At 40.9% G+C, this 24,310-nt stretch overlaps 1 protein-coding gene across 2 annotated transcripts in view; it reads right to left on the bottom strand.

Moving 5' to 3' along the window:
* Window positions 1-2,250: 2,250 nt before the first annotated feature.
* The window catches only part of EFR3A (EFR3 homolog A), a 56,668-nt gene continuing 34,608 nt past the window's right edge, over window positions 2,251-24,310 (bottom strand). The window contains exons 11-23 of one of the 2 annotated variants that reach the window (XM_054708309.1): window positions 23,462-23,576; window positions 22,498-22,549; window positions 20,592-20,764; window positions 20,056-20,131; window positions 19,180-19,341; window positions 18,429-18,560; window positions 17,443-17,510; window positions 16,386-16,513; window positions 11,745-11,836; window positions 7,220-7,268; window positions 6,035-6,138; window positions 5,501-5,550; window positions 2,251-5,121 (exon numbers count right to left, since the gene is read on the bottom strand). In XM_054708309.1, the coding sequence (XP_054564284.1) occupies window positions 5,016-5,121; window positions 5,501-5,550; window positions 6,035-6,138; window positions 7,220-7,268; window positions 11,745-11,836; window positions 16,386-16,513; window positions 17,443-17,510; window positions 18,429-18,560; window positions 19,180-19,341; window positions 20,056-20,131; window positions 20,592-20,764; window positions 22,498-22,549; window positions 23,462-23,576 (1,307 nt within the window). In that variant the 3' untranslated portion in view covers window positions 2,251-5,015. Of the gene's footprint in view, window positions 5,122-5,500; window positions 5,551-6,034; window positions 6,139-7,219; window positions 7,269-10,932; window positions 11,154-11,744; window positions 11,837-16,385; window positions 16,514-17,442; window positions 17,511-18,428; window positions 18,561-19,179; window positions 19,342-20,055; window positions 20,132-20,591; window positions 20,765-22,497; window positions 22,550-23,461; window positions 23,577-24,310 lie in introns of those variants that run through there. The other variant, XM_054708310.1, reaches the window with a different exon arrangement.

Below are 24,310 nucleotides of genomic sequence, written 5' to 3' on the forward strand. Positions count from 1 at the left end.
AGACGGCGCAATAAATATCCAATCAGTGCTTTTGCTCCCCTTGGTTGTGTTTTTATTTTATTTTACTTTATTTTTTTAAATATATTTTATTGATTTTTTACAGAGAGGAAGGGGGAGGGATAGAAAGCTAGAAACATCGATGAGAGAGAAACATCGACCAGCTGCCTCCTGCACATCCCCCACTGGGAACGTGCCCGCAACCAAGGTACATGCCCTTGACCGGAATCGAACCTGGGACCTTTCAGTCCGCAGACCGACGCTCTATCCACTGAGCCAAACCGGTTTCGGCTGTTTTTAAGAAATGTAGATACTGGTGCATGAACACTAGTAGACTGCAAAGGTGAGAGGAGACAATGGGGGTGGGGAGGGGGGAGAGTCTGTTCCCTAATCATTGGAAGCTAATTTTCTTCTATTAAAAAAAACAGAAGGGAGGGTATGTAGTCAGCCAGTCTTATGCGATCACCTATGAGTCATCAATAACTCACCAGCGATGGACTCGGCCAAGGGCTGAGGTGACAGACAGCGCTTTTGGTCCAGGCCCTGAAAACACACCTGCCATTCTAGTTACTAGGAGCGGGCACATGTCTCCCTCCGCCCCACGATGAAGAATCGCCACTCACCCGTCTTGGTCCTGGACTTGTTTTCACACATGAGGGTTTATCCCAGTGGCTGGAAGGTCAGGAATGAAACGCCACTCTTGACACCGCAGATTCTGTAAAAAACTGAACTAGACCCCCCCACCCACCGACTAGTTGAGATTTATTCTGTACAGGCAAAGGCATCCCATCTTTAAAGCCCCTTCACTGACCCATTAAGCAGCACGGGGTTATGTGAAGTGATAGCCTCATGCTTCCACACTTAGTCCCGTCCTTAAGTATCAGACCAGGTGGTGCCACGCTGGACGACTTTTGCCCGCTCCACGCCATCTGGTCCACCTCTTGCTCCAGACACTGCGGTGACACCCAGGTCCCGAGGCTCTGACCCGCCACACTGGGCGGTGGGGTCTGACAAGGCCCGCCACACCTCCTACCTGCTGGCCCGGGACTTCTCTGATGAGGCGTGGGGCCCCTTGGAAACTGCTCCGCATCAGGCACACGCAATCCAGAAACCGGGGGAGTTCACGCCAATGGGGCCTTGACCATGAGTAGAAGCCGAAGGCTACACGCTTCCCTGCCTCCTCCTGAGATGCCTTAGACTGTCGTGGAGGCTGGATCTGCCGTCACCCAGTGATGGCCAAGTCATCGACGATCCTCTTCACCAGCCTTCTCCATGTCAGAGGTTCCCTGGGATCATGCCCAGAGAAACCCCTGCCCGAGAGCCTGTCTTCGGCTCTGCTGTAGGAGACCCCAGATTAGGACAGGGCCCCCGACAGTCCGCTTCTAACTCAAAGTGCAAGTCAAAGGCAAACAGAAAACAAGAGGCCGACTTTGGTGCTCGTTTTCCTGCTTTTCATTCATGTGAACTTGGTACTTGAGATTAGTAATTTATCAGATGCCAGACTAGTAACAGGATCCAACAAGTTAAAGCTGGAAAGAAAGCACATGAGATAGCAAACCATACTGACTGCTCATCTCACATCTAAGGAACAGGTTCTGAAGGGGCGGGGGTGGGGGGTGGTGGTGGCGGTGACTGGCCTAAGTCTACAGGACGGAGGCAGCCGCCCGGGGCTCAGGCCGGTCTGCCAACTGGAGGAGCAGCAATGAACATACACATGCCCTCGGCGAGTGGTTCACTTACTCCTCACAGATAACTGAGGGTGGGATGTACTCCCCATCCCGTTCCAGGTGAGGACTTCCAAGCCCCAAGGGCAGTCACTTGCCTAAAGCCCTTAGACGGGCAGTGGTAGGGGCGGGTTCCAGCCCAGAGCCCTGCCTCCTTGCTTGGCTGCAGCCTGAAGTCAGTCCCTGAGGCCAGCAGGGTGGGGAGGTCCCAGAGGAGCTGCTGTCTTACAGGCAGGCACCCGGGAATTTGTGCAGCAAGGAGGCGGGGCTGAAAAGGAACCCGAAGACCTAGCAGAGCAGCAGATGGGCTTCCCCATGCTCACTCCACTCACAGGTGACCTTCACCTTGGCCACGCCTCCCTACAACCAGCCTTCACTCAGGGTCTGAGACTCCCAGTGGGTGTGAGGAGGAATCCACTCGGCAACCTGATTTTCACTAAAAATTCTCATTTCAACTACAGCAAAGTATTGAATAAATGTATTTAGTAAATGTAAAAATAGCTATTATAAAAATGTACTTAGGCACCAATATTTTGATTTTGTTTTATTGCTTACATATGAATTGCAGAGTGGATTTTTACATTTCAAAAAGCTCACTTTGTTACATTTACGACATACATTGCCATGAATAAGACAAACGAGTTCCATTTTCAGAAAGGAAGAGAAGGGATATTCTGAGGAGGGAAGTTAACCGCTGGTAAAAGTGTGGCATTACTGTAAAGAGAACAGGTTCAAAGTATTAAGGGTGTGTGCGTGTGTGTGTGTATGTGCCTGTGTGTGTGCGCGTGTGCGCGTATGTGTGCATGTGCCTGTGTACGTGTCTCTGTGTGTGCCCGTGTGTGTGCATGTATATGTGCGTGTGTATGTGCCTGTGTGTGCCCACGTGTTCTGGCTAACTTCAATGACAACAAACTCTGAGCAGTCAAAGACAACACAAGCATAGGAGGAACATTTAAATGTTAACTTTTCAATGTTAAGGAAATACAAGCAACTGTCTACAGCAAAAGAGGAAGTGATAACAGTTGATAAGAATTCCCAGTATCTACAAAACCAGAGCCACACAGTGCCCTTGCACCAATGCCACCCTCGCTGCCGCAGGCCCCGCTACAAGACAGCACGCACCCCACTCCCTGCAGGAGCTCCTGGAAGGCACAGGCCAAAGGGCAGACCCGCTTCTTGGGAACCCTCGGCAACAAGACCAGCTCAATAACCGAGGGTACACAGAAGTCTACTGTGATTTAAAAACCAAACAAAGCCCCCACAGAACCCAGCTCACCCGCTGACACACAGACCAGGGGGAAGGCGATAAGCATGAGCGGAAGTGGCTGTCCTGTCCATGCAACACGCACCGACCACGCCGAGACCGGGAATCCTTGGAGCAGGAGTGCAAAGGAGTACATGTCTCCCTTTCCTAGACCCTCACATGACACGCTTCCACACAGCACACAGTGCTCATCTATAAAGTGACACCTGAGTGGATGGGGATTGTTTCTGCATGTCCCCCTGCTCTGACTTTCAAATGCACTGTCAACAATTAATATCCTTCTTTAAAAATACAGAGGAAAAAAAAGAAAATTAAAAAGACACCCAATTTGGGTTCTTAAATGGTGACACATTTTAGCTGATCAAGAGGCAAATACAGTGACAGCTGCTATAGGTCACGACCCCCTCGGTGACCGCACTGTACGCAGAAAACTAGGGCTTCTTCAGGACACGTACTACAGCGGCCAGCACGTCGAGCGTTGTTTTAGAGGTTCAATGACTCCTACATCTCTTGCAAGGTGCTTTAAGATTCTGTACTTTGGTTCATATACTGAAAAACATTTGAGCACGCTTCTGTACTTCTTCTGTTTCTACTATGTGTGCCCAGATAATCATAAACCAAAGGTGTAGCATGCCACTCTTCACTGCAATTTTACAAACAAAAGCCCAAACCGAAACTGGTTTTTCAGCCCCAATTTTTAATACGTATATTTTTATGTAAAAAGAAATAAAATTAAAAAAAAGGTAGAACTATAAACAGGTTATGTTATAAAAATGTCCTAGGAGGATGTTGTAAGACTTGCAAAGACAATTGTTCATTTTGCCGTGTAGTGGACTCACTGAAATGTGACTTTAAGACAACACCATGGGTCGATCAGCAGGTGAGTAGAGTGTGAGTACACATCATCTTGGTGGCTTAAACCAACAGAAGCTTACACTGACAATCCTTAGCACACTTGATTGCTAAAACGATAGGCACCCTTTAAATGGAATATAACAAACCCTAAACACAAATGTAATATAACAAACCCTAAATACAAATGCATACAAGCTACAGTTCAAATCCTACAAATTAAAGTCTAGTTTGGTAATTTTCTGACTATGATGATTAAAAACAATGAACAATATAAAAATGTAAATTAATGTGCTCTTAATAAAAATCAAAACATGTGCTCTTCACAGGTGAACTAGTAACTGTTTTAAATGTCTTTTTTGTACTAAATATATATATATCTCATTTAATTAATCAAGCCACAGCAAAATACTACTATAATTTCAAAGCACAGTCTGTAAACTAATACATCTTATGATGTAAAAAATATTGCACAGTTCGGTATCTGGAGAGCAAGCTCTAAGCCTCTCATGTAGAATGATCAAACTCTCGGCAGAAAATACAGTATTACAAGAACCAGACACTTTAAAGTATGGCGACTGATTTTAAGGTCATATTCTAGGAATATTATTCAACAAACATCACTACATAAACAAGCGGAGGAACGCCTATCGCACGTATCATGGTAACTGAATGAAGGGACGCCTGTCGCAACATCTGAAACACAGGGACAAAAGCCACAGGGCAGTCAGCAGCCCAGGACCAGAGTATACTCGCATGTTTTTGCTTTTGCAGATAACCAAAGCTAAAGCAAAAAATCCTACTCAAACAGTTGTGTAGATGTTTAAGAAATACAAGAGACACTTCATACAGCTTTCAACCCTCGAAGGCCTAATTAAAAAAAAAAATAACATTTGAGAAAAGTTTAAAATATACTGTTTAACAATGAAATAATGTTGAGACCAATACATGCTCCACTTTAAAGCCAACAGGAACCTCAAAAGAAATTAATATGGCATAAATCTATCTTCAAAAGTACTTGAAATCACATATAGTTTCAAAATTCCTAGTATGGTATAACAAGCATTTGGTCAAATGTAAGTTCCACCGTTGTTTTCAAGAAGTGTGTTAATAGACGTAAAGAGCCCGGCCTTAATTTCCAGGCTTTGACATTCTATGCTGAGGTCTTCCTGAGCCACTCAGTACACACATAGGTCAGGAAACTTCATCTCATAGACGGGGACAGACTGGTACTGGGCATGCCCAGAAGTAATGGTCAGTGTTCCCGATGGGCTGGGAGGAGGACTGGAAGAGAAGAAGGGCATTGTCAACAGTGCACTTAGATGCGCTTCCCGGCACAGAGCATCCTAACTGCTATCGCCCCCGCAGGTGAGAAATGGAGAAATGGACCGGGTTCAGCATATCATTAGAGTGCAAGTCTTCCAAAGCCCCGCTGTCCTTTCAGGGACATTCTAAAGGACAGCTAGAAAAGCCAGAGGCACCTGGACCGGAAACGGCCACAGGCTGGCTAGCAAAGACCATGACTGCTAAGACAAAGGTACCTGTGTGACCTCCTGTTTATCCTAAATGGAAAACGTAATGACTTAAACACCATCAGCTACAAACTTATAGGGGCTAACAGTTCCTTCTGTTGTTGTATTGCTGTTGTAGTAACAACCCTTACCGTATGGTGAGTTCCAGTATTTGAGCAAGTCTATCATGAAGCAAATTTGCCTATAAAAGAAAAAAAAATGTTAAGAATGAATTTCCTGTTTTCCAAATACCCATTAATTTAAAAGACAAAGCATAACTGTAACTATGAAGCTGATGGTACAGAATGCTGTAATATTTTGGTTTTGTTTGTCTCATATAATATAAAGTTTTTCTTTTATTCCTTTCCTAGTCTCACTGGTACAAACAAACCAATAGACACACAAAATTACCCAGAGCAAAAGCATTGAAAACCACTGCAAAAAAAAGTATCAAAGCCACATCAATCATTAACATGCAGCTTGGGATCTCTCATTTCCATCAGCTTCTAGGACACTAAGAAACTGTTTAGCTTCACAACTGTCTATGCATTGAAGTTTCAGTCCTTATTTGATACATCACCTTGTCTTCTGCTGATTTGTCTAAACATGGAATCTACCAACCAATTACCAAGAAAGTTTCCCCCAAATCACACCCACCCCTGCTCCTTCAGCATTTATTCACTCACTTTGGATTCACACTGTGCTGCTATTTCTTCAAAAGGTGCTTTCTGGAATTTCTCTATCACCAGACGCCTCTTCTCCTTTTCCTGTTCTTCCATTCCATTGGTATCTATGTACATGTTGACAGAGACCCGTTAAAGCAACACAGAATTTCAGAGACCCTTCCAATGACCATAAGAGTAAATGATCTCAAAACCAAAAAGAAACAATTTATAAGATTACTTTTATAAGGAAAAAAGCAAAAGGTGTAACGTGCTTTGAAATGTCTTAGTTAAGACTAGAAAGCAACACTTACGCAAAAATCTTTTAAATCTCAGGGTTCAAACTACACAGACCCCTTTTCATAGACAGCTCTGTCGAGCCACCGAAACAGCAGAGCACGCTCGCTTCCTTCCCGAAGGAGGAATCTTCTCTCAGCAGCCACACGCTTGCGCAGATGAGGCGCTGCAGGAATCTGCTCAACTGGCTACCGAATGGCATCATACAGAACCACTCTGGCTTAGCCTTCCCATTTATTTACCACAATCCGGTAAGCGAGTTTTTATCTGAGGATGATGTATGGTCTAGCCCAGTGGTCGGCAAGCTGCGGCTCCCGAGCCACATGCAGCTCGCTAGTCGCGGTTTGCCTCTCTGTTGACTAATGAGTTTGCCGACCATTGGTCTAGCCAAAGTTTGCGAAACAGTAAAATAGTAAATGTCTACCTTGTCACAGATAATTATTTTCCTTTGTATAGACACTTTTCTAGAATTGTGCAAGCACATTACAGTGCATTCTAATTCCACCCTTATTTGGTGGCCAGTGTGCAAGCTGCACGAACTTACGAGAAATAGGATGAAAACTCTGAGAAACACTGGGAAGGGTAAACTGAGTGGTTTGTAACAGGCACATAGTAGTATAATGAGAAGTGAGTTTGCACTGGGTGAGAGTGTCAGCACGCACGACAGTGTCACGTTAATCCCTGCTATGTCATCAATGAAAACACCAGGCAGGAAATTAACAGGCTGGACTGGCGCTGTGCTCTTCACTTATCTTGGTATAAAATATTACTCTGACTTTTTACAATTGTAAAAACCTAAAGAACGTAGTTAAATAAATCAATTACATATTTATATAGAAATCAGCATATAGACATATTCTAAGATAAACTATCAAAATACTGGGAGAGTTAATGAGTATAAAAAAATCTTACCAATTGCTTTCTTTAATGCTTCAAAGGTAATTTCTTCAGTGTTACTAACCTGGAGAAAAGTGATTTTAAGTAAAATAGTTAAGAAAGGTGGATATAAATAATACTTTCATGCAGTTACAAGTCACATAAGAGCTTTGACAAGGTTTTTTCTTCTCGGTGTTGGCGTGATTTGTAATTATACTCCACAGACGTGACAATGGTGTACTTTAGGGGTCCCCAAACAAGTCTACAGGCTACCATTGGGCTGGCCGGATGCGCATCCTGGCCCCCAAGCAGGCTGAGTAGAACCAATCTGCAGTGGGGGAGTGCAAGGAGCCCCGACTGAGCGGCTTCATGGGGACAGTGCTTGCAAGCACCGCAGGCAGAGATGACGCGTTAACAGTCTCAGCCGCGTAACGAGTGAAAAATGAAGTACCCTATGGTCTCTATAAGTTTCGGCACCTCATACTGTTTATAAAGCAAAAATAAAATAATCTAAAACTGTAAATAGTTTAAAAGCCAGAATCACTACTTTGGGAAGTGTTCAGGGAGACCAGTTCCCCGACAGCTTAAAATGACGTTCTGGATCTTCCAGGGCCCACCACCACGTCTTATTATCCAGAAACACCCTCTGACTTGGGCTCTCCCATCTGCCTAGCTCTGAGATGTGTGAAAGGTGTGAAGTCAGTGCTTTATGATCCAAGTCATTAACACCCGGTGTTAAATGCCAGCACATTTCAGGAAGGATCGTTTTCAGGAGGGATCATATATCCAGCGACTACGTTATCTCTGAATAAAAATGAAGAAATGGGATGTGAGTACTTGCCTGGGCTCTGGTCATCCCTAATTTTAGCTCATGAGCTTCCTTTGCTAAGTCTAAGGAGAGCGGCAGCCTGCACGCTCTGCACCTGCGCGGCTGCAATACCAAGGCTTGAGCGGAAACCAAGCAGCACAGCTCCACTGCCTCGGTTTCCTACCGGGGCTCAGAGTTCTAGCTGAAGTCACATTAAACGTGGGAGTCTTCGGTGGCTTTGTTCTAGATGTTTGGAGCAGATATAGAAGATTAGGCTCTGGCTGGTCAATTATTTGTATCTAGAAGCAATCTAGTACCTCAATGAAAAGAAGAGAACGGTTGTTCTTGCAACTGGCGAAGAGCATCAGACTTCTGACCAACCACCACAGCCCAGGAGAAAGAACACTGGGGACTTTTACTTATTACCTGTTCCATCTGGACAGGTGAGAGCCAGCGTGCTTTACTGGACAACTCTTCTCCCGTTTGTTATTGTCCTTAATTCAGGTCACGATGATGCAGTCTCTCAGCATCAAAACCAAGTCCCCCTGTCCCTGTCCCTTTCGGTAACCTCCTTTCTCTAACTTGCTCTCAGTCAGTCACTCTGCCTTCTGAACAGGGTCCTCCTGCCCCGTCCCTCCTCTTCACCCCCAGCCTGGCTGCTCCAGGCCCTCAGAGCTCCGTCCAGGTGATTACAAGGATCTCCCCCTCCAGTCACGCTTCACAGTCACTGTGTGAAGCACAGCTCTGAAATGACTACTGGGTTTCAGTGTTTCCCTGCTTCCTACCCAATCACACACAAAGCCCTAAGGCTGGTGATAAAAACCTTCTATGATTTGTCTTCAACCTTGTTTCCCGAAATTCCCTTTTATGAATCCTGTCTTTTTTTAAATTGCTCTATTATAGTGTTTAATGATTCATATGTTTCATACAATGGAGCTGCTAAAAACAAGCCAGCTACTCCATTTGGTGCTCAGCTGAACCAGAATCTGCTCCAACTCTAACTGGCGTGCTGGAGTCACAGAAAACAGGGCCCAGGCACCATCCCGAAGTTTCCAGTTCTCTTGTGATTGACTTCTGCCTTATGTTTGACCTACAGCTCTGACCTTGACTGTAGAGCACCCTTGGGCCTGCATAAAATCTGCGATTCATCTCTTTTCCATCAGTTCTAGGTCACTTCCACGGGCGCTTTAGTAACTGTGTGGCACGGGCACGGCAGGCCCTGACCACTGCTGCGGACCTTAGCATCACTGTGTGTTAGCACACATGCAGAAATCTTCAGTTATAATCGGGAAAAAGGCAAGAGTATGCATGTATAAAACAGAGGTTATTTGTCCTAGAATACACAACAATCCTGTTCAGCCAACCGTTGCTTAATTTTGTACAAAGAAAAATTGAGTATACACACCCTCTCATCCATTTCCCCAAATAATTAAGCACTGACTCTCACACCTCTTAAGAGAAGACTGAGATTACTTACATCCATTATGCACTGAAATCATGCTTACAGTGCTCAGAGAGAACCACTAGAGGTCAAAGGTTATGCCTATAGCGCTTGAGTCTATTACTCAACTGGTAATTTTATCTCAGGAGGCAGACATGCCTCCATTACATTTTAGCCATTTATCTTTTTGACTTAATTAAAGAGTTTTAGAAAAAGTTAATATATGTATATACAGATATATAAGGCAATTTTTAGAAAAGTGATCACAGTAAGCTAAGGTTTGAATAGCAAATGTTGGAACTGATATACCTCAAGTGGACCAGATATCTCACAGACTAGAGTGACAATGTGAGTTCTATCTAGAGAAAACACAAGCTTGCTAAACAATCTTCTGACTTTGTTTTTAAGTTATAAACCTAAAAGCAGGTATCAGATCTGAAGACTAACTAGGATTATGTATGCAAAATTTCAAATAATTTTGATCAAATATTAGAGTACTATTTTTAAATGAGCAATTTTCTTAACTGACCCACTATTAGCTAATGTATTGTTCATGGTTTGATATTTTGCTATACCATTAACTGGTGAATACCTGACGCAAATCTCTCCTGTCCTCACCATGAAATTAGTTCTAGCCTAGAAGGTAATTTCTTTTGTCTCCTGGTATTTGAACAATTATTCCTAATATGCAAAATCAGATTCCATAACAGTCAATGGGTTTGAAACTCCATCCAGCTCAAGGACATCTTTTAGTAAACGGTTTACTTAACTTTTCAAATGCTCAGTGGGAGGCATGTTTGACTTTGGACTTACAAGAAAGAAGAAGGCTCTTTAACAAGTTAATAAATGTATTAGTGGACTTTTAATGTAAAGTTCATGTTCAAGAATCTTCCTCCGACATTAAGTCTTTATGCAAATGTCTTTTCAGTTCATTTTCTCAAAAAAGGACTGTTTGTAACAGTTTGAAGTGCTTTATATGTATCTTTAAAAGAAAGAAATACAGTTAACAAGAGGAAAATGGAGTAATACCAGTCAATGAAATAAATTATACTCTTGACAAAATAAAGTGTATAAACTAAGGCTTAAGATGATTTTCTTCCCTCAAAATGTAATAGCACCAAATTAAAAATCATTATAAGATAGAGCGAGCAAGATTCCCTCCTCACCAGCAAGGAGTACAGAAATTAAAATGGCTCAGAAGAGGTGAATTTGGGGACGATGATTTTTCTGGAGCCTTAAATTGGCAAGAAACTTTCAACCAATCTCAGAGCCCCACAATGAGCACTAACTGCCCCTTGATGCTCTGCAGACAATTTCTTAATAAAGTGGACTAGTTCTACCCAACGGGGAGATGAACAGCACAGGAGATGTATGTTAGTCCACTGTACCCTGGCCCCCAAACTGTTTGAGTTCCTGAGGACAAAGAAATTGGTGGGGCCAGGAGCAGGGAGGAGAGAGGAGGCTGAGAAAGCATGAATTCAGACAACTTCCTTCCCCTTTTCTTAGATGGATATTCTTTTAATGATTTATACTGTACACATGAGAAACAATGAAATACCTAGGAAGGCAAACAATGGATAAACCAAGGAGGAGGCTGACTCGGCATGCTGGATTGCGGCACTTTTACTCGACTATCAAAACATTCTCTGGTGACTGTGTGGTAAGTCCAGAGAGTGCGGCTGCGCTTCTTCCTACCACTCGGGAGGTTACACTCTCGTGCGCTAGTGAGACAGGAGGAGAGCATTACACCTCAGAGGGCTCAGGTGAGTCCCAGCCCTTAAGACACAGGTCAGCGAGACAGCCTCGCCGACATTGTGCTCGTTACATTTACTATCTAAAGTGATAAAAATGTTCCTCACAGAAGACGTTTTGAAAGTTTTAAAAGTTGTGAGCAGCTGAAGTATCTATTTCCATTTATTCTCATAATTTATGTTTCATACATCTTTAAAAACAGGATCTAGAGGCCTCCTAATTTAATGATAGGCCTTAAGTGACATTTCTTTCTTATAAAAAAATCTTACTTGGTTCTGTTTTTCAGTTCCTGTTATTACACTAGATTACACTGTAAAACCTAATGATATCATACATGTTACATTATGTATTTTTATAGATAGCCAAAATGAGTTTAGTAAAATAAATTACAAGTTAAGTTCCAGGCTGAATCAGATTCATGTCTACTACAATAAAAACTGCTGATTTGGGGATAATTTTGAGTTACATCTGCTCCTATTTGAAAGCATGGAGGGCAAACAATTCTTGTAAATTGATGTCTATCTCAAGACAGCACTGAGCACAAACTTTCAGCAACTCACCACATCGTCAGAAGGGATGCTGCCGGGTAGAATATCCACCTGAATGGATACGGTGTCCACGATACTTTTTCTTCTAGAAAGTCGATCTTCGTCTAAAATAAAGAGCCCCCCGTTATATGCCAGCAAGAAATGGTGTGTCATTTATAAACGACAAGCTTCAGGTTTCAAAACACTTCAGACAATTAAGACAGCCTGTCTTTTTTGCTCTTTCTAAATACACAAGGGACCGTGTTCTCAGACCCACACATTTTGTGATGTAGCCACTTGATAGCCTGCGCCACTCCAGCTTCCTAACCCCACCTCCAGTGTCCGTGGTTTTATTCCCGAGGGGGAAGAATGAAGGGCTAGAGGAGGCGAGGATAATGAACCAGCTTCTCTCTTACTGACTAACTCTGCCCCGTGTTGCCTTCCAAGGTAGTGACTGATGCTACTAATCAAACGTGGTAGCTGACTCTTTCTGGGCACACAGTAGGATGGCAATTCCCGGCCTGTCTGTGCAGGAGGGGCACCTAATCAGCTCTGGCCAATACAGTGGGAGTGATGCTCCCGAAGGTGGCCGCTCCATCAGCCTGGACTCCAGCTATGGAACATGCGCAGTAGGTCTGAGCACCAAGGGAATTTTTTCCTGTTTCAAACCAGCGAGGAGCTGTGATTGTGCCATCACAGCCTAACCCGGGCAGCGTTCTTCGCCGTGGCACTGCTGGCATTTTAGGCCAGGTAACCGGGTAGGACCTGTCAGCGCACTGCAGGAGGGTCAGACCTTTGTACAGTTGGCCCTATATGCCTCCACCATGCTACAAGCTGTCTAAAGCACCGACCACACTGCTCTCCAAGCAATTCCACTCCTCCCCTGAATTAAAAAGGCGCTCTGGGCCGCTCTCGTCAGATCCTACATAGTAACTTCCGCTGCTCCTGACTGATCTAGTGTTCAAGTCCGCGTGCCTTTCCTACAACCTGAGTCGCGTTAGCACACCTGCCTTCCACACGTTCCTACAGACAGGGACCTCTCCTGGAAACTCTTCATTCCCTGCCCTGGGCCTCGCTATCTTTCAGGCCTAATCAAATACATCACTTCCTTAAAATCTTAACTGTCACATACCCCCCTTTCTTCTAGCTGCGAACATTTACTGCTATGACTGACCTTCCCTTCAGTCACTGTCACCTTCCACCCCTCCTGGGCCTTGTACTGCAGACACGGCAGTTAGTGTCTCATCTCCCCACCCACAGCAGAAAGGCAGTGACCACGGATTTGCGTCTGTCACACAGGAGTCGCTCGGTTCTGCTCTATGGAGGCCGAGGGACAGAACCAGCACATGCTCCATGTGACAACTGCTCCTGCACCGAGTTTGGCTGGTTTGCAGGTCACTGTTTTACTGCCGGCTAGAAGCGAGCTCACCTAAGACACTGCATGCTTTCTGTTTTTCTTGCATGATCATATGCTTTGATATAAATTAGCAAACATAACAGAACAGCTACAAAATAGTATGTGGTCATCATGCCAACTTGCTTGTACCCTCCAAGCAGGCCAACGTCCAAGGTCTCACTAGAACGCAAACTGAGCGACAAACAGCCTACTTCACAAAGAACCCGAGAGAAGAAGGCCTCGCTTGACATACGATGGCTGGGGGTTGCAGAAGAGAGTCACACTGAAACCTAAGATAGAAGGGAAAGAGAGGGACGGGGCAGGAAAGGGATCAGTGGGGGCAAAGTCAGTGAGAACAGAAGGGAAGTACTGAGGAGACATAAAAAGATTCAGTTCTAAAAGGAAAGGAATAAACTTTAACGGGAAACCGTAAAACACAGCCTCGAGCGTTTGACCTGTGTAGTCACCTGCTTACAGGCTCCTAAAGCAGAGCGTCTGGGAAATAATGCCCGTCCCAGGGGCCGCTCCGGCTGTTCCTGAGCTGCCTGCCAAGCCTGCGGAGATGCAGCTTCGCCCCTTCCATGGACCGCCCTGCCCTCTGGCTCCAGAGAATGCCCTGTCGCCAGCTCAGAGTCTGAGCATACAGCCTGGGGAGATGTTTGCTTCCCTTCCCCAAAGGGGGCTGGGTAGTCCCAGACACTGCTGACTGTGTCCCTTTCACCCCCCCCCCCTTTCCTGTAGCTTCAGGTTTGAACAGGAGCAGGATTTGAACCAATACGTAGAGCTGCGCCTCACTGCTCCCGTGCTGCTCTGCTGCCACCTGGCGTACCTACACGTAATGCACACACTTGCACGCAGGAAGAAAGGAGTCTGAATGAAGTGGCACAGAACTACATTACGTGGAACTTTCTGTGGCTGTTTAACAGTCAGATATAGACACTGTCTTCACTGTGTACACTAAATCATAAATGTGACTTGGGCTACAAACTACTCAGATTCTATTAAAGAGCTAACTGGGGCAAACGAAATTTCACAAATAACTTATCTTCACAAAATTCAAAATGTCATGGTTTAATGCTGATATTACTTACAAAGGTATACTTTTTTGGTCCTATAAAAAAGCGCAAAATTCCACAGAATTAATGCATACAGGGTTGGGCAAAAGTAGGTTTATAGTTAAAATACAAATAAGTAAATATAAATTAGTAATTAATAAATTATAATGTAAGAATAAACTGTTTTGCATACTCACAACTGTAAACCTACTTTCGGCAACCTCTGTATTTATAGAATAAAACCCAATAAAAAATCATGGGATAAAAAGTAATAACCACGTTATTTAATTTCTGCCTTCCTATCCTCATCTGTAGACAAAGATAATGCTACCTTCCTCACTGAACTATTTTAAAGGTTAGATGAATTAAGTGAACATGAAGTACACATCACAGTGCCTAGCACACAGCAGATGCCTAATAAATGGCAGCTGCTATCTTGATGATGATGGTGTATATATCTATATTTCTATAAGTGCCTCCAATATATACATACACACACACACACATATATATCTATGTCACACAACAAACTAAATGTGTTTTGCTTTTTTTTTCAGTATGATGTTCTTAAATCCCCTAATTTTCAAAATGATCCCCTGATGGTTATACAGCCAAAGAAAAACACAATGCCCAACTGACTGTCCCCCAAAGAATCATGTGTCCCCGCCTCCTTCTGCACTGAGGCAGGGCAATGCACCACGGACTGCTGGACACCACCCGTCTTTACAAACCAGGGCACTCGCACTCTGACTGCTGCATCACACAATCAAGTACTGAAATGTTCAGAATTCTTCCCGGCAGTGATAGAGGCATTAAGAAAGGAACACATCTTTTTCAGGGGTGGGAAGAAATGGAAAAGAACAAACCACCTGTTTTTTTAAAAAGCACCAGAATGTTCACTAAAATTGTGAAGAGTGGAAGGATCAGGGCGAAGGAAATAAGCAGTGCAAATTAACTACGGCTATGGGGAGGCAGAGCAAAGTCGTAACGGAACTTGTAGGTGAAGGGACGCACGGTCCATTCTAAAAGGCATGTCTGACTAAGCTGCTCTCCTAGAGGACGGGGGGAAGGGCAGCCAGACCGGCGCTGGGTTTACCTTCGTACTTGTGCCTGGGCTTAGGAGGGTTTTTGCCTGAAGGAAAGAGAGCTAAAGCCACACAATAAGAATGAAATAATTTTAAAGTCTTTTAAATTACAATGCTCTACTACTGTTTTATTCTTAACATTTCTATTTCCCCAAGGAATTCATGCAGAATAAAATCTTGTATAGCATAGAATATAAAATAAAATGCAAAAGAATTCACTAACCTCTCAGATGCTATGAACAACTATCTTTGTAATAAATGTATATATTTTGGATCTACATTATACAAAAAGGTAAGTATTTATAAAGATTGTGCTGCTTTTAGTGATTATTCCATAAAACCACCTAACTGAACTCAAACAGTGCTCTTATACAACAGAGGTTTCCCCAAAGGAAGAACTAGTTCTACCAAATGTAGTATTTATACAATCACCAAGTGAAAATGAAGGCGGAAGATACTGTTTGATTTTAGTATCTGAAGTAAAAATTGACTGTAAGACACCATGCAGTTTTGCCTTGAAGCACTACAGAATTACTGTGGTCAATGACAAGAACAGAGGAAATATACAGTGTAGAGAAGAAAGCATATTCTTAGCTCACAACGTTTGAGACTTCTTTGCACAGCAAATGATCTGTACTCTTTCACGTGACAAAAGTTGCCTAATTCATTAAGCTCAATAAACACAATTACCGGTAACTAAGTAAACAATTTTCACCCATTTCCACAAGTTAAAACACAACACTGGTGAATGAGGAAAGATCTTTCGCTCCTTCTTTGTTTAGAGTATATTATTATTTAGTGCAACTATAATAATCACTTTAAGATTAAATCTGTTCATGATAAAATCATATACAGGGGTGGGCAAAAGTAGGTTAATAAGGATAATACAATAATTAATACATAAAATTACAGTTTTAGCATACTTACAACTGTAAACTTACCTTTGCTCATCCCTGTATATACCTTTAGAGACTTAATAAGTTTTCAAGAGGAAAATTGAAAAATACAAGTAACCCTCCTTAAGCATCTGGAAAGCTGTGGTACAGTAAATATACAAATTATTTTCATTGCTAATTGAGAATGGAAAAGTTACTGAGACATGTCACTAGAATGAGAGTTCTAATCGGCCTCTGCTCACCTGTGACTTGCGGTACGTATGGCACTGACAATCTCTCAACGCTGTAGCCACTTCCACCTAGTGACTCCGCAATCTTGTTGGTCAAAAAGTACAAATTTTTGTCATGCTTCTCCAAAGATTTTGGAAGCCTGTCAGATTGATCCAACAAAAGTAATTCAGTGTTACTTAAATTACCGAGCAAAAATAAGTTATCATTCAAACATTCCAGGTCAGAGCCTAAATATTACAAATGATCTGCAATTAGCAATAGGCATAGTATACTTTAGAGGACTAACTCTTTACAGCACAGGGCACAGGGTCCCTCCTATTAACCATTCTGCTGTGACTCATTCCCCAAGAGCGTTCCAATGGTGAGGTCCGGCTTACATTGTTCTGTTGGTATTCACACATTAAATGATAAAGAGGACTAAATTCAGCTTTACCTTGCAAGGTGATTAAAATCTACTGAGAGAACATAAACATGCAGTCTATGACAGTTAATGAAAAACCGTAAGGGCCAGCAAGTGACAGGAAGCACTTGCCCAATCACATGAAGTTTCTCTTTCCGATCAAACGGCCTGATTTTATCTTATGTTGATGCTTTCAATAGAAAACCGCTCTTAGAGCCCACAAGTGTGAAGAACACATTGTTCATTTCTTTTTTTTGTTTGAATAGCAAGGAAGAATGTAGCGTATAAATGATTAATTTTCCTTAATAGTCTTTCTCCCAGAATTTTATGAGTATTGTTATCTATTATGGAAAGTCTTGAACAGGATATTGTATTTCTTTAAAGGAGTATTCATTTATATGAGAACACGCTATTTAGGAGATATATCTCCATATTAAAAAGATAAATATTTTTTAATCAACGACTGATCTATGTTTGCACAAGTCTATATTTATCATGTATAAGAACCTCTATAGCAAGAGAAAGAAGTGAGATGAATTAAATGCCAGAAACATAAAACGTGATTATTATAAAACACCAGAAAATTATTCTCAACAGCTGATTCCTTGATAATCACTGACTGGTCTCTCAAGTCAGCATCCTGCCTTAAAATGTGAAGATTTACATACGTGCACTTATCTCTGAAAACGTGCTCTGGCAGAAAATAAGGGGCTTCCATCGTCCGAATTTCAATAACCTGAAAAATACCCAGAAACAAAATAAAAATAAAAAACCTCTTTTCTCAGGACCTTGCTATGAAAACCTGGAAAGCTAAAACAACAAGTAAAAACTAAACATATAAGAAATACCATCACTTTATTTTTAAATTTAAACTATGCTTACAGCCCAAATGCAGAGTTCATTTTGTTTTTACATTATCTTCAAAATTCACCAGGTAACAAAATCCTGACAATAAATACATGCAGTAAAAGCACAATGACCCGTCACACCTGATTAACCCACTGCACAGGATGAGAACATGCGTTTTCTCAGATGCTTCTGCTCTGGAAATCCCTCCACAAAGCACAGGCCCTCGGCCCGCGCCCGCACCTGTGCCCCGCTGGCAGCCCTCGGGAGAGGTCTCAGCGCACGGAAGTCTGGCTCCTCCATCAACCGTGAGCAACCGAAGCGGGTAACTCTGCTTTCACAGCATTAAATATTCACTCGTTTAGTGAATGAATGAGTTTTATTTCTTAGAATGCACTAAAATCCAACTGAGAGATGTACTCCCAATTCCATAAAATGAGGTTCCCCTAAAATGTTTTTAAATAATTCAAGTAATTATTTAATGAGTTGCTAAAAAAGCCAAATATAGTCGAATGATAGAAAACAAATCTCTGAGAACACAGTTATTCAACTTTTGAGATCTGGCTCAAGTAGACTGGTTTAAAACACTAACAACAAAAATAGTAAAATTTAAATACTAAGATTCATAATTGTTTAATGTAGTTTCCATTTACAACAAAGGATCCAGAAAAGACCCAGACACTGCATAATTCTATAGAATAATCTGAATTTGATACATAACCATCAAGAGTGAAATTAATCACCACCAAAAGAAAATTAGCCACGTCTGTATAAAACCCAAGCCGAGGAGCTGGTCGCAAAGCCTTACCTTGGTAACGTGCTGGCAAAACGCAGGCACGGCTATCATCTGGCTGACGAAGTTGAGGTAGGCGGCCACCAGCGCCATGATGCCGCAGCGGTGGAACATGGGCAGGCTGTCCTCGTTGAGGAGGGCGCTGTCCTTTAACAGAAAGCACAGCACAGGCTTAGGCTCCCAGGGTCCTCTCGGGCCTGAAAGCTGCGGGCGGTTTGCAATGCTAACCAAAATGTCACCTTATAAGAAGTTATTGTTTAAAAATTCTGAAAGGAGAATAAATGCCCACTTATAGAAGAGTAAAATCTCTCAACTAGCTTTTCCTAAAAAAAAAAAATAGTCCATATATATTAAATATATAAACATCTCTCTCTCTGATATACAAATATAATATATACACGTACTCTCATTGCTTACTGTCCTTTTATTACATAACCCTGAACCCCTAACCAAACAACTATAAACATATTATTTAATGACTATCTTCCCCACTGAGCTCCACGTATGAGCTCAGGGACCACGCTGTCTTTTCATCACAGGATTTTCCTGGGGACTCGAACAACGTTTAGCACACAGTCGAACAAATGCTCATTCAACATTTGTTAACAAAACCAACGCCTATGGTCACTGTCTTGAGTATTTTAGATTTAAAACTAGACACTCCCTTTTAAAAATTCATGTCCTTGGATAAATGCAACAACACTTTAAAGATGGTATCTGTTTCCTACAAAAATATTTCCCCCAATGAAAGGCTACAAAAGCATACCTGTAAAGCAATGGCTAAGCGAATGAGATCAATAACCACTTCTTCATTGGCCAATTCAATTGTCATTAGAGCAAGAGAAGTATACAGTAACTCATAGTTTTTCTGAACATTGTCTTCCTCTTTACAGCCCAAATATATGTGCCGATATAGTTGTTGCCCATTCTGAAAAGGGTCATGACAGAGGAAAAAGATGTTTGTTTAAAATGTAGTACAGGCAGATTTCACATGCATATAACCTCTTATAAAATAGCTATCTTCTTACACAACATACGGTGGAAGAGAAATTTAAACTGATAATTAGATGGTAAAATTGTATTCCCATCATTAACATCAACAAATATACCAGCATACAACTACAAACTAACAGAGGAGTTGAAGAACAAGCCTTAAATAAAAACAGCAAGTAGGAAATAGTTTAGTGTCAACCATGAAAATATTTTTAGTAACATTTGAAAAGACAAAAACAAACTGCAGATTGATATAAGCAAAAACTAAAATGGAAGGCAGGATTGGGGGAGCCTTGGCCATGAAGGGAAGTCTGGCTGAGGGCAAAGGGTAAGGCTGCCTGGTCTTAGGGAGGAGTCTCCTGTGAGGCGGTGAGCACTCGTCCAGGGAAGAGCCTTGCAGGTTCCGCTATGCACTGGCATGAAGTCCCCAAAGGCAAGTGTAAAGCTGACACAGAGGGGAGAGGTTACAGAAATTCCCAGGGACTGCACAGAGGTTTCCCCAAAACCAAACCAACCTCAGTCCATTAATAAAGTATGGCTTCATTTCAAGGTCATATGTCAATATAAAACTACCTAACTATTCAAATGGCTTTCACTGAGATCATTATTTAACTTCCATCATGCATTATTTTGTAGAAGATAATCTTACCTTTTTCATGAAACTTGTGTCTTGTCTACAGATTTTTTCTCTTTTGATCTTTAGGTCAGCCACATCAGGTATTATTCTAGAGATAATCAAGATATAATTTTTAATAAACAGCACATTTAGTTATAATATCACGGGTTATGTGGCAAATCAATAGCTATACTTAGGAGTCTGCACTATGTAACACTCATTTCAATGAGCATGTTAAGTAAGTCTATTATGTAATCATATCACTGACTTAGGAAGTTTAATTAAGAATTTCATAAAGTAATTTTGACTCCTAATGCCATTTGTAAGTTTAAAGCAAAATTAAAATTCATGTAACTAGTGACCACTAGTAGGTGAGATCTCTGAAAGACCTCTAAACATTTGCTATCTTAAACTATACTGATAATTAAATACTCTTGATACCAATTAAATAAAACTCTGGATTAATAAAACCTGAAAGTCCTAGATTTAAAAATATCACAACACTTAAATACGTGAATGTAGACACTAAAAAACATCACCATTAACCCTATTTCAATATGGCACACTACCTGATCCCTCGAAGCTTTGCCCTGTTGTCATGGCGATCCATGAGGTTATGCATCACTTCCAAGACTAACTGTCTCAATTCATAGTCCTCCATGAGGGATGGTGACAACAGAGGATCCAGAAAAGACGCAGGTAGCGCAGTAACAATGGTCTTGGCTTTGTACCCAGAGGTGACCTGATTACAGGGAGGAAGATCAAAGAAAAACAAAATGCCTTTGTCATGAGTCCTTGTTTGGTAAAATTCTCAAAACTGTTTTATGAGAGCCACAAACTAAGGGGAACAAGTATGGACATCAGCCTGAATATTTAAAAAAAAAGAGTTTTGTAAGGTAATGAGGATTTTACTGAATTTCAGAAAACATCATTCGTAAAGAGAGTAACCGTAATGACAGCTCACATTTCCTACATGCCAGGCAGGGGTCTAAGCGCCACGTGCATCAGCTGCATCCTCCCCACATCCCTGTGAGGTGGGCATGCGTGCATCCCACTTTATACGAGAAAACTGAGGGTCAGAGAGGTTAAGAATATATGGGATAGGTAATCAGTACTAAATGAATATAAGATTAGCTAGCAAATGGTTCAAGTTAAGAGCTGAAAATGTTTAAATTATTCTTTTATATTAAGCAGTTAATAGGAGTACATTTTCAGTTTGGAAAGCGGTACTTTATTACGTACTTGAATTGACATTTCTGAGTGAATCCCTATATTCTAAATTGTAAGCTTTTCCTATCTTCAGCATATCTTAAATGCTGTTAAACATTTTAACTATACCACACAGACCTTCATTCATCTAACTATGTGGTACAAGTAGGATTAGGTCAAGATGATCTACTAGGGAATTTGTTTAATGAAAAATAGGACCAGATAAAATTTGAGGTGGTAATTTAAATGTATATTTATATTTGTAAACATATTTGGGACATGTATTATAGGATGGAGGTGATCTTATAAGCAAGCAAAGGTATGGGTAGGACAATTGCTACCCCCCTAAAAATTAAAGATCTATCCATGTCCCACACCACATATAAAAATAATCTTCAGATCAAAGTTTTAGATGTAGAAAGCCAAATTTTAAAAACTTTTGTAAGAAAATATAAACAAATGTGCTTATATCATCAGAAGAGGCAAGGAGTGAAGACACAAAAAAGAACAAAACACAGGAATGAATGATAAATTTGGCTATATTAGAATTTAAAATTTCTTTACGACAAGGACCATGAACAGGAGTAACATGAAAATCACAGGAGGTGTTTCTGTACCTCTCCTAAGGTATGAAATACGCCTTCTACCAGGTGAAACCAAGGACAACGAAGATGTGCAGATTAACTGCTGACAGTGCTGACAGGGGAAGGACACATTCCAAACAGTAAGCCCGACCAGCATTAGGTGAGGGGTCGCTGAGGCCAAGATGAGTACGATTACTGTGAAATGAGCACAGGGCCTCCCACGTTAGACACGCTTTTCCTGTCCAGCTACTTGGGGCTGAATTCTTTCCCAAATAAGAAGCCACCATTTGGTCAGCACGTGAAAGAAGAGCACGATACGTAGACACACACTGGATTTCAAGCCCAAGTTCTATTCTTTAGCTCCGTGACGTGGTGACCCTCCTCCACTATCTCCACTGAAGTCTCTGAGCACCTCCATCTATCACAGGGCAATACTTTCTGTCCTCTATTTGTTTCATCATCATGAATGCCAAATAAGACGACAGGAGAAGTAAGGAATAAATAGTAAAAGCATAATAAAATGTAAGAAAATGGAAGCATAATATTTAATTATACAAACCACAGAGAAGACTAACCATAAACAGTACCTGACTATATAAGAAAAGAGGCTCATAATGTGAAGCTGCTTTCACCTCCTCAATAACGTAAGGAGGAGTGCTCTTCACCTTCGTAAATGTCTTACCATAAGCAAGGATCTCAGCAACATTATCTGAATCCGCCTGGTTCCCAAGTCCCTGAAAGATACAGCATACTAGCATTATCTTATTAATAGAAATTAACATCCACATTACTTCATTTACTTATTATTTACTGATTTTAAAACTCTACTCATATTGGCTAAGTAGGTTTTAATAATAGCTAAGTCATGGCTTCCTTTATACTATAAGTTTAATATGAATTAAAGAGCTACATGTAAAAAAATAAAATTCAAACAAAAATATTAAAGTTATTGGCTCTCAAACGAAACAGACCTATGCATGAAAATTAAAGCATATGAATATATAACAAAACAACACAAAAAGATACTATAAGTTGGGAAATATATTTACTGCAAATATAAATGACTAATATTTAAAAGGTAAAACAAGATGATTCAAAAAACAAGTGGAAAAAGGGTTATCTAATTAACAAAGAAATGTAAATCAAATAAGACTATTATTTCCTTACTAAAGTAGCAAAACACACAAAAATATTCACAAACTAAAACTTTAGCATGTTGTAAAATCAAATCAAATCTATAAAATGAGGTGACCAAGACATATGATCTTCAAAATCACTTTCAGTTTTAGAATTGAAGGAATAAATCAACATTCCTGCTATCCAGATTTTAATTAAATTTTTACAGAACACTTGAGGCTTTATCCTAAATACTGATGTATATAGACAATATCCAAGCTAAATAAACCTTCCACGTGGTCCATAAAAAACAGAAAATTAGAGAATTTATGATATGCTGAAAACTGATTCTAAAAGCACACAATGCTGATTCAATTGCTTAGCAATCTAGCACCATAAACATACTACTTTCCACAGGACTTTTAGTACCAGTGATTAAAGAAACAATACAACACTTCCTAGATTTCTTTAAAATGAAATTAAATTAAGATTATGTTGAAATTTATAGTTGGAAAACTACATATGCATACCCTAGTTGACTGACGTCCAAAGTATGAGTGGATGTTCCAAAAACTGGTACCTTCCCCATAATGAACATCATGATTTCTGACCTCTGATAATCTGGTAGGTTACTTCCGAAGAACCCTATAAAAATATTAAGATAAATTTTACAAGTTGAAATTTCTCCATATAGTAAAAAATATTTTAAACCAAATCTTTCAATATGTGGTAAACAATGTCTTTAAACCATGAAATTAAAATTTTATTTAATCAAAATCATTTAATCGTAGGTAAGATTTATATAATTACTAATAAGTCTTTTGCATATAGTTAACAGTGGCAAATCATCATCAATTTGAGTTGGAGTTTTAGAAAAAGGAGAAAAACACCTTTTGTTAGTTCATTTCTAATGAACTCTTGTCCATATACTGTGAGCCTACTTTCTTATTCTAATAAGGAAGTCAATAATGAGGACACACTTAGGTAAAGAGGTCAATAATTAGGTCACTACCTTGGTTTTCCTAGGATTGTTAAATGTTTTAGAATGTCATAATGGGCCACTCTGTGAGTTAATTCAAAACACATAATTCAACTGATGTTAAAAAAACAGTAACTTGTTTACTTGTCATTTTTCTCATGTACTCTTGGGTTTTGTGGATATTTTAAGCTTACCTGCTATAGGTTTTGAAGGCTTACTTCCTGGTCATAAAATATTTACAAAATTTAATTAACACTTACTCAAACTTCAAACTTTGTTGTTTCTTTGAAAGATCAGAACAGATATCAAATCACGGCTATTTTTGTTCAGATCTTAAAATGTACAACACAATCATTACAGAGACCTTCTGACTTGTAATCAGCCCCTATTATCTATATAC

The sequence above is a fragment of the Eptesicus fuscus genome, chromosome 19, assembly GCF_027574615.1.
Source record: "Eptesicus fuscus isolate TK198812 chromosome 19, DD_ASM_mEF_20220401, whole genome shotgun sequence".
NCBI classification, from domain to species: domain Eukaryota; kingdom Metazoa; phylum Chordata; class Mammalia; order Chiroptera; family Vespertilionidae; genus Eptesicus; species Eptesicus fuscus.